At 41.5% G+C, this 20,216-nt stretch overlaps 1 protein-coding gene across 4 annotated transcripts in view; it reads right to left on the bottom strand.

The window, feature by feature from the left end:
* Positions 1-5,175, bottom strand: part of LOC135485889 (elongator complex protein 3) — a 680,015-nt gene extending 674,840 nt beyond the window's left edge. For 3 of the 4 annotated variants that reach the window (XM_064768240.1, XM_064768244.1, XM_064768246.1), the window contains exon 1: positions 5,072-5,175. In XM_064768240.1, coding sequence (XP_064624310.1) covers positions 5,072-5,093 — 22 coding nt within the window. In that variant the 5' untranslated portion in view covers positions 5,094-5,175. The remainder of the gene's footprint in view (positions 1-5,071) is intronic. The other variant, XM_064768243.1, reaches the window with a different exon arrangement.
* Positions 5,176-20,216: the final 15,041 nt, after the last annotated feature.

The raw sequence follows: 20,216 nt of genomic DNA, 5'->3' as shown, positions 1-20,216 counted from the left end.
AATAGACCACCAATTTGACCCCAGCTCCTAACTGCGGGAAAACCCAAGTCCAGCAACCAAAAGTACCAAAAATACATTTTTGTTTACATTTGAACTGCACACATGCGTTTGTTTACAATTTCCCGCGAAATCTCGAAAATCAGGTGACCTGCAATCGTGGATTGAAAATAACATTTATCTGGGTTCAGCAGGTCAGCAGGTATACCGGCTGTTCCAATCATCCCCCTACAGCCAGCGGTTCAAAGGTAATGTTATTCACCCCACAGGGAGTGCAGGAAATTGATTAGGCCCTGCATACTTGGCTTCTGTGAGTGGTAAGGAGAATTGACAGTGTCCGATTAAAAATCCCTCATTTCTGCTCCGCTGAAGTAAATTTTTGAATAAAACCAAGACGTTGCATCAGGGTAAGGTGTCACCACCATTCATGCAAAATTTCAAGGCGATCCAACGCCTCTAAAGCCCGTTACACACGAGGGACTTCTCACCAACTTAGTTGGAATTTTAATTCATAACAGGAATCCAGACCAGGTAACTGATACTTTGCCCGACTGGTTGGAGTTGCTGGCTGCACTACCGACTTGTTCTATTTCTCAACGACATCTTTTGTTTATATAAGGATTTTTTTGTTTATATGAGGAGTGTGGGGGAGAAATTTCCCTGTGTGATTCAGTCAACAACATAGTTGGGCCATATTTTGACTCTTTATCGATAGGCGCCAAGGCTGTACCTTCTCATAATCCACAATTTTGCCCAAAACCTCCTATTATCCCATCGATTTCTCCTTTTCCTCTTTTCACTGATACTTTTTACAATAATAATAGATAAAATCTTCTTTTTCTTCCTCTCATTGTACACAACAAAATCATTGGCAGCCATGTTTCTAGATCTAAGATTTCCCTGCCAGAAATAATAGATATTTGCACTCGGCCTTGACCAAGGTTTTGGCCTAAATATAGTGCAGGACCTAAATATTGCTGGGATTATGTCTTTCGTGTGAGTGGGTGAACGACTCTCAACTTCCAGTCACCTGTGCACCTGTTCTTAATTTTAAAGCCAACTAAGTTGGTGAGAAATCCCTCGTGTGTAGCGGGCTTAAGTGTGACTTTATTCGTCCCCCTTCTAATATTATTATATAGAAGATTTAGACCAGCGATGACGTCATTTCTGGTGATTCCCTACGTTGTCCAATGAACGCTTTTTAAAGTGTGCCATTTGGCATGCATTAGCATCCAATGTTTTTTATCAGACAATTGCCGAACAGAATGCCGTAGCTCCGACAATTTGCAATCAATTTTTATGGGAGTAACATTATTGTGTTGCTTAAAACGTCTACTTTTTACTCATGTAAGAATCGTAGTACTAAAAACTAATATTCAAACAGAATCATGCCGATTCACTGCACATACTGTGGGAATTCTCCACTTCAAAATACATCGCGAACAGAGCGTGCACTTCCGATATCATTTTCACAGAATTGTGGCCAAATTTTCAAGAACTAATTTCTGAAAGTATTCCCTTAAGACCTTATGACTACCCACTGAAAGGAACTAGTGATAATATCGCCTACTTGTCTACTTTTTAGCAGAAAATTGGCTACTTGTTGCAAAATCAATCTTCTATCTTTACACTGGTCACAGTGGGTATGCTGAAATATAGCCTGGTTCCCTGGCCAATTCAATGCGCAGAATACAACTGCGCAACTTTACGTCATAACCCGGGCTTTTGAATCGTCAAAAAATCTGTCAAATGTGCCTGTAGCGCCAACTGGCGGTGAAAACTAAACTAATTCCATTACAAGTCAAAATGAAAAATTATTAAATGAAATGGCCAGGGCCATTGTGCTCACCTCATGTGGAGGAAAGATGGATAAAGAGCATGGTATTGTGTCATGTAGTGTTAGGTTTGATGTAGGTCCAAGCAATTACAATTTCCCCAACATGGCCAATTTACAGTACATTCGACCTCTGTGACCTTAAAAAGTAGGTCAAATCAAAGAAGACCCGGGTGACACATTGAATGGTTGTTAGAATCAGATGTACCTATGATATAAAATTGGTGCCAATCGGGCAAGTCATTACTAGGAATAATGGCATTTTGAAGAATTTCGGATTTGGCCCCCCCCTGGAGGCCAAACGGCAAATCAGATCGCACCAAACTTCGGTACCTGAGATCACCTGACCAAGGGGTACATGTGTACTTAATTTGTGATCAATAGTCATTGCAGTTAAGAAACGTGCCATAGTTACGGCCTGACGGCGAATTTACGCCATTTGACCTCTGTGACCTTGACAAGAAGGTCAAATTAAAAACCTGTGTGACATATACTGTATGTTAGTTAGATGTACCCATGATATCAAATTGGTGGCAATCGGGCAAGAAGTTAAGGAATAATCAAATTTTTAAGGTTTTTGGATTTTGCCCCCTGGTGGTCAAGTGGTGAATCATATTGGACCAAACTTCGGTCCCTGAGATCACCTGACTAAGGGGTAAATGTGTACCAAATTTGGTATCAATAGTCATTGCAGTTTAGAAACGTGCCATCGTTACATCCTAACGGCCAATTTACACCATTTGACCTCTGTGACCTTGAAAAGGAGGTCAAATCAAAAACCCGGAGGATATATGATTCACATTTGCTAGAAGTACCTACCATATTTTTTTCAAAATTTCCCGACTACTATTAAGGGAGATATTGCATATTTTCACTTTTAACGTTTGGCCCCCTGGTGGCCAAACCATGAAACGAATCGGACCGAAACTTGGTCTCCAAGGTGTCATTACATAAGGGTACATGTGTACCAAGTTTCAACTCAATAGCTCTAACAGTTACGAAACGTGCCCCGCTAACGGACGACGGACGACGACGACGACGACGACGACGACGACGACGACGACGACGACGGACGACGGACGCCACGGTATGGGATAAGCTCACCTCTGCTAAGAGGTGAGCTAAAAATATTCGGCCAGATTTGAAAACAATATTTCCTCTGTGGCCAGAGGTATAAAGGAAAGAAGTTTTAAACTTCCCGATGACCTCATTCGCCGAATGTAGGTCGGATCGCGCTGATTTTTTCCCTTGGGCTACTCCTAATTTAGCAGCGTCAACAAAGTGCCTAGGTCTTACGGTTACAAAATGCCCAAAATTGACATGGAAGGACGGACACCATTCCCTTAGTAATATTACCAGCTTCGCTGACTTTGTCAGCTGAGCTAAAAATAGTGCCCGTGGAAAGGGTTGCGGGAGTGACTGATGGTGCCCGTGGATTTTTCTCATGGCAGGCACTGTTATTATCAGAAAGTGTACTTTTAAAGCTTTTTCTGTGGTTTTGTTTATTTCATATTTTTATCCTTGAAGTCTGTTTCTCATCAATTGCACGGGAATGTGCCATGTGACCAAATATTCTCAACTTTTTGTGATTATTTTCCTCCTTATTCAGAGTCTAAATAAAAATAGACTATTAGCACTATTGCTTGGAATATGGTTAAAAATATGCTTTCATCACTCAAACGAAGTTAGGTTACTGAATTCCTCCAAATAAGTGAGTTTTGTGTCCATTAGGGTGCTTTTTTGTACAGCATTGTACCTCCGTTTGTAAATGTGGGCCAATTACCGATGAGCACTATCTTAAGATTGCGCTGCGCATTCTTAGGATCCTCTAATTGCATGGCAATCTCGAGACCACGCAAGGGTGGCTCTGCGCTTTTTGCCGATAGCGCATTTTAGTGATGATAGTTAAATATGGCTTTGTAAGAACAAAGATAAAATCAGTAAGAGTTATATGTAAGGCAACAACTCACGCAACACACACACACAAGATCCCCGACAAGACATTATTTTTCCCTTGAACGATGTTGAGATTGCCACGCAATAATAGGATCATTCCTAAGAATGCACAGCTCAACCTTAAAATAGCGCTGATCTACGGTGGCCCATATTTATAGGACATGCGTTTGTTTTTTTGTTTTTTTTTTAAATTTCTCAATAGAATGCAATTTTTTTGCATTTGAATTACATTTTTTTCTCCCAATTTACATCCATCGTCGCAAATAATTGTCACCACAGTGGAAAAGTCAATGGCCATGGGGTACTGTAGGGTATGTTCAACCCATCTTCAATTGTTTTCATCGTTGCGCTACCCGGTGGAAATAGCTCTCAGTTTCTCCGTACTCACGACGTGTTGAGAAACATCTACCGGGTGATAAACATTTTGGTGAGAATTATTTTCCAACGTGGTGAGAAACATTTCTACCACCACGGTGAGAAATATTTTCCACGGCAGTGACAAAAATTCTCAATTGCGGTGACACAATTATTTCCGACGGCGGTTGTATTGTATTAAATCGGGGAAAAAATCTAACAGGATTCCGCGAAGATGACGTCACTGCAGCTGCTGCCCTCTATTTCCCCATCGCTGAATTACAGGCAATGTCGGACAAACATGCGGTTTCGTAATGGATTCAGGCTTTCTAACAAGGGCAGTTAGATTCAATCTGGGACATGTCCGAGTGTTGGAAATACTACATAATTGTTCTGAATATTTCTCTCTCTGACTCTATGGTATCATTCATGCTAAAAACAATGCAGGGTCAAAGTATAATTGACTTTGAAATAAGCTCAAATGCGTAGAAATAACTGTCGATGTCCGACTGTCACGTGACTATAACGTCATCAATATCTTATGCAAATGACCTTGTGAGCTATAAATAAATAGTAACTTCGCGGGATGCTATTCAAAAGTAAAATAGCATTGTGAAATGAAAAAATAGCATTGAATTTTTTTCAAATATACTAGGCCTAATGAAAATAAACGCATACCCTATATAATATCAGCCACCCCGACCGTACAGGTCGGTAAAATGCGCGTGCGTAAACAAACCCTTAGCCTTGGATTGGTTGGATTGGAGTATTGAAGGACTGTTCCTAACTCAACTGGTGGCGTGCGAGTACTGCGACCAACCATACCATGCGGTCTTGTTAAAAGTATTGTATGTTAATTGTTAGTTTGGGCCCGCAATGACTTCCTCCGCCACGGTCTATGCTAACGTTCGTTCGTCACCACAACCGCACCTTTTTTTTTTTTCTGAGCCATCCCTCTGCAACGAGTTGTTATTTCTTGAGTGTTTATTTCAAGCACAACAAAAAATTACGATGTCGGCGGCCCTATTGCCTGATTGCATTATTGCACGCAAAAAGTTCTTTCATGATTCGGGTGAGTGACCCGTTTCCCGGGATTTCTCAGTTGGCCGCAGCCGTCGATTTGCACTTGTATGTACCAACTATTTGATCACATGTATGTCATGTGACGTCCTTCTTCTTGCGGGAATTTTGACGTTTATGCTCTTTCTTTACACAAATTCGCAAAACTTCTTATTTCATAGTCTGCTGATCAGCTGCAAGTGCTATGGCGTACAAGAATAACCATGAGGTATAGTAAGGATATATACATTTGATTTGCAATAGCATCCCGCGAAATTACTATTTATAGCTCACAAGGTCATTTGCATAAGATATTTGTAAGGTTTACCTATGGAAGTCTTTATGTATGCCCTGCCTTATGTTTGGCTGTGAAACCATGTATATTTCAAAAACAAACCTACGCAGATTAGAAACTACTCAGGAAATCTTTTAAAACAGGTACTTGGTTTGTGACGGAGAAGCCGTACATCCTTCTTGTTACGGGCCCTTGGAGTGCCAAAAGTTAAAGAGGTATTGGTTAAGAGGACTAACGGTTTGTTTACGAGAATAATGAGTGGTGAGTCACCCTGCTCTCGGCTGTATTGTACACTTTTGTCCAGATATATAATTACTGGCCAGTTCAACCCTCACACGTTGCTTGGCAGAATTATTGGAAGTGGGTCAGTCTCCCTCGGATCTTATTTTCGGCATAAATAATAATCAAGTGGAAGCCTCACCTCCTAATGGAATTGAAGATTCCATACGGTCTCTTATTTTCTCTGATAGTTACAACCGTAAAGCATCACTGCACCATAAGCTTGTTTGTCTCTCAGTAAAGGCCTCATAGGCCTACGATGGTCATCAAGGAGGATACCGCGGTGACGTCAAGGCTTTTCCAAAATGGCGCTGCATATTGTAAACAAACTCGATCCACGGCCAAGGGAAAATCAAGTCATCAAAAAAGTTAGATTTTTCACATCAAATCTGAGTTATTAGTACTTTTCTGCTATGAAATAAGTCTTCAGACAATAAGCTATCAATTGAATAATGAAAAGTGCTGTTTTGATGGGGAAAAATAGGGTTTTTTAAACCAAATAGCCGGGCACCGATCTTCCAAAATTAGCGATGGTTTCAAGACAGTCTCCCAGATATGGGGAAATCTCTTCATTATCATAATGGGATTTGGAGGCATGTTTACAGATTTTACAAGTTCGAGACCTGTAATACCTAAAACGCGCATAGATCCCCTTAGATCCCCTCTATTTGTCGAGTTAGCGCCCCTGTAAGATCATGCATTTTCGGACACTAGAACTTCTAGAACGAAATCTTCCTGCGGATATCGCGGTTTCGGTGATGATTTAAGGAGAAATTGACTGTTCTTAGAGTTGTATGGGGCAGAAATGAGTTCATACTTCATGAATACATGAATATATTATGATATGGGCGGGCTTCTAAGTCAAAACAGTAACAAACTCAACTGCATCTCTACTGTATATTGCGTAGTGCATTGTCTAGTGTATTTCGTAGTGTATTTTAGCGGAGACATTATTTCCGCACTTTGGCCACGCCAAACGTCTTTTTTATTCGTGGAAGTTAATCTGCTCTGTAAATTTTATTTTACACAGGAAGAATCCATACTAGGTATTGCAATATTTCATGTCTATTGGTGTTTTTGTGCACAGGAGCGCACCAGACAGTGAGACGTGGAGATGTGTTCAGTGCTGGTGCTGTCAGTAGACTGAATCTGATTGGCCATAGCGATCACTAATATGGGTCGGGATCACGTGATGTGACGTCACCGCGGTATCCTCCTTGGATGGTCATGTTTTGTGCCGGTGTAATGTTTTTGAGTGTTTCTGTTTTTGAGTGTTTCCCCTCATTGTTTGGGAACGCTCAAAAATAGATTGACAAGTTTTTCTGTGTATCCCCCCTATTGAAAAGTCGTGGTCTCTCTAGCTGCCTATTGTTTGGAAACACTGACACATGGGAAACAACCACAGATGTTACACCGGGTTGGCTCTAGGGTGTTGGGTACAATGTATTTCACTGGTTTTTAAAAGATTGTATATTTGTATGTCCTGCTATGTAATGTCCTCAGTTATGGGGTTTTTGAATTAAAAAAATAAATAAATAAATTGATGACGTTTTAGTAACGTGACAGTCGGACATCGACACTTATTTCTACGCATTTGAGCTTATTTCTGTGAGAAGGATGGATAAAGTTGTTTAAAGGTTATAATCTCAGTTCACCTTAGAGTTAGCATTTGTAACAGATCTCGGTCACACAGCGGCTCTTCAAAGGAATGAAATGATTATTTAAGGTATACGTATTTAGAAATTGGAAGTAAACAACAGTGTTGTTCAAGGGAATAAAATGATTACTTAAAATGCATGTTCAAAAATTAAAAAGATAAACAATTTAGGAGAAACTTGGCCGAAGTGTTGTGGTGACCAAACTAAAGTAAACCACTGGTCAAACTATTAAACCAACACATTGTATTCTTTTTGGTTTGGAATTATTTATGATACGTGAGGTTATCAAGTTGGTTCTTTTCATCCATGAGAGGGAGGCGATGTTGATTCACACGCCAAATGATGCAAGATGACGGAGCATACACCAAGCTAACCCCGTATCATGGGACCGCTTCGTCACTCGTATCAGGTGGTAAATGTCACCATCGCCTTAGTAACATGTAACAAACATAGAAAATGTATAAAAGGTGGGAGATCCTTTTCCTCAGGGAGAACCCAGCGAGTGAGAACAGAGGCTGTACTATAATAAGATCTACGGGAGAAATAAAGAACAGAAATTGGGAATAATTGTTGAAGTCATTGAAGTCCCCCCCCCCCCCCCCCCCCCCCAAGGCGGAGCCTTACTACATTTCAAAGTCAATTATCTTTAACCCTGCATTGTTTTTAGCATGAATGATACCATAGAGTCAGAGAGAGGAATATTCAGAACAATTATGTAGTATTTCCAACACTCGGACATGTGCCAGATTGAATCTAACTGCCCTAGTTAGAAAGCCTGAATCCAATACGAAACCGCATGTTTGTCCGACATTGCCTGTAATTCAGCGATGGGGAAATAGAGAGCAGCAGCTGCAGTGACGTCATCTTCGCGGAATGCTATTGAATTGGCTTTCCAAAACTATTTGAAACCAAATTTTAAGTCTCATGTGGACATGCATGATGCCTATGGCTACATGATATATTATATGGCATGCATAATACCGTACTACATGCTGCCATCAATGCACACTGACAATCTACTAAAGTCTATTTCCGGAGAGAATGTGGCGGCAAACCATCCGTAAAGGCAGTAGCTATCGCATTGGAATGCAGTGTTATGCTTTTGCTTATCACCACATGTGGCCTACTATGCTATCAAGTGGCTAAACCCCATTCTGATTTTACCAGTGAGTCAACCTTGATGCGAATGATGATTCAAACAAAATGAAGCAATCTTCAGATCCCAGAAGCCTGTACCGGTGGGTACCATTAATTCATTCCGATTCAATCTAAGTTTACCTACATGTTGCTATACATCCTACATCACTGTAAGCACTTTGAAAGCTCAAACAATGCCATAAATACTCGGACTGAGACAGGACATTCCCAGTAAACTGTGAGGTCCGCTGTTTCCAAGCAAAACAATACACTGTTCTGAATTTTAGAGTAAAATGTTCATATGAATGCCTTATATCCACTTATCATCTACACATAAATGTATGCAAGCAATCAAAATGCTATATTCCAAAAAGTTTAAAACAGGCCATAGCTACCCGAAACTCCCAAGGAGAGGCTGGGGATGGCCCATATATTTATGGCTGACTTGATAAGTTAAGTGGCTGCTCAACAGGGGTCTGTTTGATGCCGCCACACTCTCTTCGGAAATCTATATCATAATACTAGAAGGCGGCTCGATAAAGTGCCATTTGGGGGTAGTGTTTCGTCTCGAAATTTTGCACGTTTGCAGGTGATATGTTATCCTGATGCAACGTTATGTTTATATTCGGAAATTTACTTCAGCGGAGCCGTAATGAGGGATTTTTAATCGGAAACTGTCAACTCTCCTTACCACTCACAGAAGCCATGTCATTGCTGTTTATGCAGAAGCTTAATCAAATACCTGCACTCCCTGTGGGGTGAATAACACTACCTGTTGAACAGCTGGCTGTAGGGGGGTGATTGGAACAGCCTGTACCTGTTGACCTGCTGAACCAAGGTTAATGTTATTTTCAATCCACGATTGCAGGTCACCTGATCTTCGAGATTTCGCGGGGAAAGAAATTGTAAACAAACGCATGTGTGCAGTTCAAATGTAAACAAAAATGTATTTTTGGTACTTTTGGTTGCTGGACTTGGGTCTTCCCGCAGTAAGGAGCTGGGGTCAAATTGGTGGTCTATTGTTTATGGGTGCTGTTTTAGTCAGAGGTAGCCCTTGATTATGAAGGGATTTTCAAATTAAGGTGACCATGGTCTTTTTATGTGCTCACCACAGCTTTCAATACTTGATGTATCTGAAGAGGCGCGCGGAACCTGACATGGCCTTACCAAGGAGCTGCTCACGGTGCTGAACTTCTAGCTTGCCTGTCGACTAAGTGCCTTTTTGGCAGAGACATTGCTACATGTAGGAGGAGTACGCATTTTAAATTTATAGTAGTGATAGTACAGTTGGTTCGAGCTATTGGACGCCGACATGTGAAGGCCTATCTGGGTTCTCCTTCTTCTCCAAATAAAAAGGGGCATATTGCTGACTAAGGAACAAGGCATATTGACATTGCCTCATCATCTCTATCGGACCAATTGATATACTTTTTATGCACGCATACAGCACGCCACAGCTAGGTCCGAGTCTGTGGACAAATGGTTTGTTTAATTTTTCTCTTCGATATTGCTCCTTTGATATTGCATTAGATTTTCATTGCAATTCAATCTATTCAAGGTATAGCCCATTTGAACCTGCCTGCGCCACGGGTACAATGCTAGTAGACTATAGTACTACTATATTTTGGCGTGACAGTGTGACTGATACATTATTAGTACATCCTATTTAATTGCCATCCTATTCATTGGCCTAAGAGACACAGACCTAGAGTTAGATAGGTAGATAGACCGTTATGTTACAGGGCCGAACCTGGCGCAGGCGGATGAGGACGTCAAGAACCTGAGGCTGAGCCTTTCAGGTGCCCATGCATCCATCACTCAGAGCAGAGCTGTTTTAGAACAATGAATTAGCCTATAGGCCTAGATAATCAATCAATCAAATTGGCCATCTTCAGGTGACTACCATACAGAGTGAGGGCACTGGGTCAAGTTAGATTCAGCATTAAATATATTCCTTGTAAAAGCTTGAATAGTTTAGACATACTGTGAGGTGCGAGAGATCCCTATTCGGGACTTTCTGTAACTTTAACTTGTCCGCCCTAGTCTATAGTGTCCCTTTAAATTCTTTTCGAATTTCTGATCTGGGGGTAAAAAAAACCTAATGTGCATAAAGAGGTTTCTTGTGGGCTAAGGGGAGGCAGGCGATCCTTTTCCATGATGATCATGACAAACATATACTATAATAGTAGTAACTCTTTTTTTTTCGAAACGCCTTGTATAAATTGATATTACCATCTTCCTCTGAAAGAAAAGGCAGTCGCGGACCTTACCTCCCACTGATGGAAGAGCCCTATCTTTTGCGTGTTTCGACCAATGTACTTGTATCGACGGCTGGGCTAACTCCAACATGTCCACGGAAAACGGGTCACTCACCAGAGTCATGAAGGCCACGTACCTGTAATAAAGTTTTAAGCCGTTTTCCCTTTAAAACAGTACTTTCTACATGCTCATAACTTTTTCCGAGACGTAATTTAGGAGGAACGCTTTCAAAGCCAAATAGACCTATCCTAGCCTGTCAAACCATGAAATTTTCGTTGTATGTTATGCATGAGACCACGCATTGATCTCAAACTGAACTATTTTCGTGTACAACCGCGTGCTGATTGGTGTTATACAGGTGCGTGACCTGAAATCTATTTTTGCTGAAAATGGCCGAAATGGGTAAAACTGTCCACTTGTGTCAAACTTGTCAATTTAAAAAAAAAATCCGTGGTCAACTACCAGTTTAAATCGCACCAGTTACTCCCAAGACTAACCCGTATATTATATCCGAATTTCAGTTTCACAACCCCACGCAGTATTTGATGGCGGGCATTTGAAATAACTGGAAATGGCTTGGAAAATCAATGGTGGTCTTGTCTCACGTGTTGCACTCGACGTTTTTATCGATATATAATCACCATGAACTACCTAAATAAACAATCACGAACTAATACCCCAAAGTGTAATCAACTAGTAGATGACTGAATTTATTAAATTTTCACAACAGTTTTGTTAAATTCATAGTCTGTGATTAATTTTCCAACTTTCATCACGGTAGATGTTCGCAGCATATCCAAATGATGACATGGAGGGACTTCACCTAATGCGGTTGTTCTTAGTGATCATAGAAGCATGCAGGAAAGGGAAATTCCAACCCTTTCCCCCAAAATACGAACTACTGAGACAGAATCCACCATAGATCCCCTCGTTTTCTTAACTTTTGAGCCCTTTGCAGATGACCCATATTTGCCTACATAGGGATGGGTTGTGTACATAATGGGGTCATCCCTATGTTCCCCGGTACCTATCTTCCCTCAAGAGGTACCTACCTTCCCCCCAGAGGTACCTACTGTATGTTCCCTGTTACCTATATTCCCCCATATAGTTTTTATGATACAGTGTATGTACCAATTTAAAGCAAAGGCGCGTGCACCTTGGCCTTTAAGTCACAAAACAATGAATCTATGCTGGGTAAAAATGTCTTTTGACACAAACAAAAAATACTGAAACTCTGCTTTTTGGGGGATTTCCTGGAATTCAGTGACATTCTGCGAGGTCTTTCCAGGAATTTGTGGAAACAAACGTATCACAAAAAACACACTTTTCTTTGCGGACATAGGTACTGGGAACATAGGTACCTGGGGAACATAGGTACCGGGGAACATAGGTATCTCATCGGGGAACATAGGTACCTCTTCGGGGAACATAGGTACCGGGGAACATAGGTATGCTCCCGTATATAATGTAGTGTAACTGTAGGTTGCATTAAGCGATCCCATATACGCCCGCTTGGGAAATTGACAGAAATGTACGACGATATTATTTTTATAAAACTGATACCGTCTCATAATGTTTTGCAACATTTTTGGCCCACCGGTACGGTGAGTCAATACGACATCGCAGTGTCCGTCATCCGTCGTCGTCGTCGTCCGTCGTATCCTATTTCAAAAACAGTTGCACATTTCTTAACCGCTAAGGCTATGGACTCAAAACTTTGTAAGCATGACCCCCCTAGGTCAGATGACCTTTGACACTGAATTTCGGTCCGGTCTGATTCTTAACTTGGCCACTAGGGGGCCAAAACTGAAAACATAAATAGTGTGATATCTCACTTATTAGTGATTTGTTTTTGATGAAATGTTTATGGTAGGTACTCCTAGCAAGGATATATTACATATCATCAGTCTTTTTGATTTCACCGACATTTCAAGGTCACAGAGGTCAAATGGCGTAAATTTGCCGTTTGAGTATAACTGTGCAACAAAAAAGCTATGAACTTGAAATTAGGTTCGCATGACTCTCTACATCATATAACCTCTGACACCGAATTTCGGTCTGATCTGATTCTTGACTTCGCCACCAGGGGGCCAAAAATAAAAAAGGGAAAAAAATTTATGGTAGATACTCGTAGCAAAGATACATCACATATGATACGGGTTTTTTTGTGACGTACTTGTCAAGTTCACAGAGGTCAAATGGCGTAGGCCATTTGAGCGTAACTGTGGCACGTTTCCTAACCCCTGAGTCTATGAACTTGAGATTTGAACTTGTACAAAGGACCCCCTTGGTCAGGTGACCTCTGACCCTGAATTTCAGTCTGGTCTAATTCTCGACTTGGCCACCAGTGGGCCAAAAGTTAAAACCTAGAAAGTGTGATATCTGGGTTATTAGTGACTTGTTTTCAATAACATTTTTATGGTAGGTTCTCCTAGCAAGGATACATCACATATCATATGAGTTTTTGATTTGACCTGCTTTTCAAGGTCACAAAGTTCAAATGGCGTAAATTTGCCGTTTGAGTATAACTGTGCAACAAAAAAGCTATGAACTTGAAATTAGGTACACATGACTCCCTACATCATATAACCTCTGACACCGAATTTCGGTCTGATCTGATTCTCGACTTGGCCACCAGGGGGCCAAAACTAAAAAAGGGAAAAAAGTGCAATATCTCGCTTAATAGTGACTTGTTTTCAATTTCATTTTTTAAGGTAGGAACTCAGAGCAAGGATGGTTCCAAGATGGCTGCCGGAGGACTGGGCTTGAAATAGGTCTGTCCTCATTATCCAGGTTTTCGAGGTGTTTGGCTGGAATATGAGTCGCCAGGAGTGTACATGAAGGACAATAACAGTGAGTTATAGGGGTAATAGTGACTATGTCCGAAATATTTGAATTCCTTACGCCAAAATCAACATTCGAAACGTGGTCGTAGTGTAGGGAGCAGTACGAGTAGTAGTGGTGGTGAATACATGGACAAAAATAAATCAAGAATAGGTGAAGCAATGGAGGGGAAGCCTTCAGATTCAATCTTGGGAGATGACATGATAGACGAGCATGAGGCATATAAACTGATGGAGTCGCCACCATCTCTGGCCAAAATGAACATCAACTTAGAGAAATTATTCAAGGAATTCACGGAGGCAGCAAATATAATGAAATAAAAAAGTCTTTTGCGCGATATGAACAGAAATTTGAAGAAATCGAGACGGATTTCAATATAATGGAAAGTTCATATGCCGATTTAGTGAAGGATCTCGATAGGGAAAAACATAAACGAAAGGCTGTGGAAAAGAAACTTGAAGATCTTGAACAGAAGACAAAAGAACTGGAGAGGAATGCGGTTGAGACAGAACAGCATTCGCGAAAGTCGAACTGGAGAATTTTCAACCTGCCAGCAACGGAGAGTGATTTGGTATCTCCAAAACAAGTGGTAGTGAACCTACTCAGAAACAAACTGGGTTTGCAGTCGATTTCAGTTGATGACATCGATGCAGCCCACAGGTTGCCAAGCGTCAACAAGCCGGAACCCATGATCGTCAAATTCTTTGCTAGGGATACAAAACAGCTCGTAATGAAAAATCGTTCAAAGCTTAAAGGGAGTAAAATAGTGATAAAGGAGGACCTGTGTGTTCCACTACAGAAGTTGCTGAGTAGGGTAAGCAAAAACGACATGTTCGAGGATGCGTGGTCCTGGAATGGTAAGATATTCTATAAGGACAAGAAGGGTAAAATACGTCGGGCAACCTATGGAGAAACTCTCACTTTTGACTAATTAACTGTATTGTTCCTTTATGAGTGGGAATTCGCTTCTGAACGTTGGATTGATTGTGTGGTGCATAAACTAGACTAAGGCAGAATATAAATGATGATATCCTCTTGGGACTGCACATAATTTTGGACTTCTGGAAGCTTAAAGATGATTCTTTAAGTACCTTTAGCGATGGTCAGTGGTGTGTGAAATTACAAACTGAAAGTATGAGCCACTGCGTTGTTTTTTGTAATGTGGTAATATAGAGTTCCTCAGCGAAATGTTCAACATTCGATTTCCTTTAAAACTTGGACTGATAAATATGGACAGGACAGCCAGATTGAGTAGGACATACTGAAAGATGGTGTTATTGGTGGTAGTGGGTGGGTGCGTATGTGAAAGGTGTCAACCGGGGACTCGGACATGAATACACACCAACCAGACCGGGGACATGGTGTCAACCGGGGACGTCCCCGGTTTACAAGATAGCTTGAAATGGTCCAGATAAACCGATTCTTGTTTAAATGTTTTTCTCCACTATTGTTTGCGTATTAGCGATACAAAAGGCGAAATGAAACGCTAAGAAAACTGTGCGCGGTACTTAAGTCTCCTGAGTCTCGCGCAACTACCGTCTGCCTTATAAAAATGGCGTCGAAGTCGGAGTACTGAGGCGGGAAAAGGATATTTCAGCTCCTCCTCGCCTAACATTGATCCCCCGGCCAAAAGGTAAGATCTGTACAAAGTTGATGTGCCGAACTTATATTCCATGGCGTTTAGGAAGTAGTTAGGCCGACAGGACGGCCGGCATAGGCCTCATACTTTGACAACGATGGTCTGAATATGGAATGTATGATAATGCATATGCATGCACATGACATGGGGAGCGATCCCGAGCGGGATTCTTTTAGAGACAAGACCACTAATGAATATAGACGAGTGCATGTTTTTAACTCTCAAGTACATATTTGGAGAGGTATTGGGAAAGTATTTGCTGTGGCAAGTCTACAGATATAAATAAATTGTTTGGTAAAAAAATTAATTTTGTATTTTGACAACCTGGCCATAGGGGGGGTGGTTCAAATTTGGAGTGAAAATGGCCGAAATGGGTAAAAATGTCCACTTGTGTCAAACTTGTCAATTTAAAAAAAATTTCCGTGGTCAATCACCAGTTTAAATCGCACCAATTACTCCCAAGACTAACCCGTATCCGAATTTCAGTTTCACAACCCCACGCAGTATTTGATGGTGGGCATTTGAAATAACTGGAAATGGCTTGGAAAATCAATGGTGGTCTTGTCTCCATTTAGAGGGTTTTGGGTTACAGGTCAAAAATAGTAAATGAGCTCTGAAATCGTTGGAATTGGCTGAAATGTGTTGAGAATGTGTGGACGTATCATGGAAATTGGAAAATGAGGAAAAAAAGAAAATTCTCAAATTTAACCCCCCCCCCCCCGCCCTACAGGGCTTTTAAGTGAAAATGCCAAAAATTGAAATTTTCAAAAAATTTCAAAAAATTTCAAATTTTTCTACTTTTTTGGGCTAGATATGTTTCATAACAATCATCAATTGTGAATAGTAATGAGAGTGTTGATTGTTTTGCATGTTATTTTCATTTTGGGAGGTGTCGGGCACAGAGCACGCTGGGTGGCAGGGTACCAAGCTTTCACTAATTTCCACTCTGGTACAGGCGGTCTGTCCCGTCGTGCAACAGCTTTCTTGACAGCCTTCCTTCGCAAGTCCGGCATTGTTATCATCACATGTTTCTTGTAGTCACCACCCCTGGTTTTGTTTTTCTTCTTCGTAAAGTAATCCGTTGCCCTGATGTTTTTCAAAACACCAGCTAACTTCTGGTGTCTAGCACTCTGTTTGTACCTGACTGTGTACTGCCTGTTCATTGCAATTCTGTCCAGCGCTTTCATTGGGCGGCAACAAGTATCGACTTCGATGTAAAACCACTTTAGTTTCCGTCGCCCGCTCTCGGCTATGTTATGGTTCATTCTGTGGGCTGCTGAATGGATACGAGGGGTTGAGTTCCTGCTCCTGGTCACAATCTTAGGATCGCTGGCTGACAGACCTCGATTCTTGGACTCGACTCCCTGGGTTGTCACTCCAAGACTCAGCTGTCACAACGCTCCTTTACTAAGGCATACCTCCAAAACGAGATGTACCAAGTTCTTGTCAATCACTGTCATTTTAAACTTGGGAATGTCGCCGTAAGATGACCATCGTGTTGATTTGTGCCACCAAGAACTAGTTGTGCCTGAGCACAGTGAGAATTCGTTCTGTGGACAACCAGTGTAGTCACCACCATAACAGTTCACAACACAGGCAACAGTGTCATACAGGTATCCCATGATCCTGTCGAGATCACCGTTGCAGCGCTTGAATAGAGATAGCAAAATCTTGGATGACCTTACCCTAAGATCATTCAGAAACGTTGTTTTTAACAGTGTTCTCTCCTCTGCAGTACGTCCCGGGAACATACCTTTACTGAATTCAGCTCTATGTCCTGCACGAGTCTGGGCTTGATGCAACTGTATCGAGTCAAGTTGATGCTTCACCGTGAACAAGCCGCTTGTTGCATCAGTTAACCCTTTGAATGAACTAGAATCACCATCTTTAGTCAAATGTTCTACATGTAGGCCCTGTTTCTCAAAAGTCTCGGCAAATGCAACCCCAAGATCATATTCTCTGAATGCGTCTGCCTCAGGAAAGTTAGCTGTGCACTTCGAGTGTCGTTCGTCAACGTTTGTGCCAGTGGCACCACATTTAACTTCAAAACCTTTCGCCCGCATTGCAGCCTCTATCCAGCAGAGTTTTGTTTTAACCTCAATGTCAATGATTTTGTGTTCATCTGTCACATTTTCAACACATAACCCAGTCATTGTGCTCGCACAACGGCCCATCTTGTTCCTCGAAGTGAGGTGTAAACTATTATAGCGTCCATCAGCTTGGACATTGATTCCTGTGTCGTCCTGGTTTCTTAGGCCCAGTATCCTTTTCAAGTTCTCGCGTATGTCTGCCATATCGGCCACATTCATTTTAACTGTTTCTTCACCAACTTTGTTTGCCTGCTTTTGCATGATACTCCTACAGGGGGGCGGGATTCCCATCATGCTCAGTGTGTAACTCATACTCTCGTTGCCAATCATTGGCTAATATGAATAAAAAAAAGTATTTACTTCCCAGTAAATACTTGGAGGTTATGCAGTACTTACTATAAGCAAAAGGTAATGCTTGGTTCGGTATCAATAAAGCAAATCTTTTACTTGACAAGCTTTGCTAAAATCTTGGAAGCATATACTACCACCGATGTCACATTTCATATGACACACTCATGAGGTAAGTGCGGTTTCCGAGCTTATTTCCTGTTACATAAATTGGCCTTGGGTGAAAAACCATTGTATTATGTATAGTGTCGAATTCGGAGATCCGCGTCATCATCATCCTCATCACCCTTGTCATCATCGTCATCCTGAGCATCGATGAAGTCGTCATCCCTATCATTTAGGTATTTGGCAGCATTGTGAAGTACGCAGCATACTACAACTACACTTGGTACTTTTGGAATTCGTAGCCTGACCTGTCCCAGCAAAATCGGAAATCTCTTTTTCAGTTGCCCGAAACATCTCTCTATTACGGCCCTTTCCTTTTTATGTATCCGGTTGAAGGTTCTCTCATGTGGCTGCACTGGATTACCGTAGGGCGTCATAGGCCATGGTGCCATGCCATATCCTTCATCCCCAAGAAGATGTCCATCACCCCGAGTATTTGCCATGAAGCGACCTACATCCGAATTTTTCCAAATTCTACTGTCATGAACTGATCCTGGCCAGTTTGTGTCAATGCTGGTGAATCTTTCCTGGGCATCACAGGATGCTTGCACATTAATGGAGGCAACACCTTTACGATTAATATATTCATCTCCATATCCGCGTCTTCCCCATGGCTTGCAAATTTTCACATGTGTGCAGTCAAGGGCGCCAATTGCACCGGCATCTCGAAATTTTCCTGCCACAGTTGCTGCGAAATTCTAATGTCCGCCAGTGTACTCGGAAATTTAATCCATAAATTAGCTTTGGCCAAAATCTGTTTTAACACCTTGGAAAATGTTTTGCAAACAGTGGACTGATGAATTCCTTTATCCTCTGCAACACCACTCTGAAAACCGGGGTCCCCCACGTGTCGTAGAAAAACTTCCATTTGTTGCTTGACACTCAAACATCCACCTTGCGTTTCCGCTGTATCAAGTAGGAAATGTTCTGCCAACCAGAGGACATTCTCCTCCTCAAAACGATACAAACTCCTATATTTTTGAACCCGACATGTCCTTCTGGGTAAATACACTTTACGCTGTCTAGGAACCGCCATGAATTCGGCCATGGCTGATAGACGTCCGATGGCTACGAATTCCAAGCCACCAACTGAGCTACCTTGAAAATTGGAAGTATTTCCTTGCTAGTAAAAGGTACTTACTACATTTTATTCATAAGGATATGAGCAATTACTTTTCTTGAAAGCAAATGCTAGACACTAAAAAGCATTTGCTTCTGCTATGAGTAGATACTTATAATATCTAGCATTTACTTTGGTTTTATTCATATCAGTACAAGTAAATACTTCAAAATTACAAGTAAAAGCATATGCTTGGTTTTATTCATATTAGCCATTGTGTTCTGCAATGCAATCTGTAATGCAACATTTGGAAGAGCGGCTTTTCGTCTGCGCTTGCCAGTGTCAATGTCCTCAAAAAGTTTATACAATTTCGAATCAAAACCACAGTTTTTACACACCATAGTGACTGAACAACATACGCCCTGCTTCCGTACCTCTCCATATTTGAATATCGGGTGACAGTTCACGTGATATTCGCTATGGGCCCTGTTAACGTCATTGAGCACATCCATCAGTTTGGTTGTCTGAACAACGAAACTCTCTTGATCATGCTCCATGGTCTCATCTGGTATCTCTATCTCATCATCAGTGTCTTCTTTCATGTTGACCCGTAGTAAGTTGACATTCTTGGCAGTACGGTTATTAATATCCGGTATGTGTCTTTTGCCGTCGTGTCCCATTGTTGTGACCTGTCCGTACTCCTGGGGCGTGAGTCGTCTCCATGCGGGTTGTAGGCCTACTTCTCGTTCATCGTCGCTCACCACCTCGACACCTCCACTCCGCACGTGTCCGCTCTTGAACATTGTTCTCATTGCTGCATTCGATGCCCTATGGCGCCTCCTACAACCCCGTTTCTCTATCAACCTCTTCGCCCTTGTCCTCATCTTGTCTTGTCTTTTCGTAACTTGTCTTTCTTTGCTTAAAATCGTACTCCTAGGAGATGTCTATTTCGGGATGCTTCCTTCAACAGACTGAAAATACACAAGAAAGGACAAGAGATTACAAAAGGGTGGATGTTGATATGACAATAGCTATGACAATAGCTGTGACAATGGTTGCTGTTGTGGAAGTGTCAGACTTGGATGTGACAGGGAGATAACATATGGGTTAATCTTTTTGTCATTTCACACCTTACTAACAAGCCTCCATGCTTATAATGCATCATATATTTGTTGTTTTTCAAATTTCAGACAAAGTCAATATTGTTCGATTTGAAATTTTGACATTTTGAGCACGATACCA

This window comes from Lineus longissimus, chromosome 4 (assembly GCF_910592395.1).
Source record: "Lineus longissimus chromosome 4, tnLinLong1.2, whole genome shotgun sequence".
NCBI lineage: Eukaryota > Metazoa > Nemertea > Pilidiophora > Heteronemertea > Lineidae > Lineus > Lineus longissimus.
Note: the sequence above shows the minus strand (reverse complement) of the source record. Positions and strands in the feature narration are given on the sequence as shown.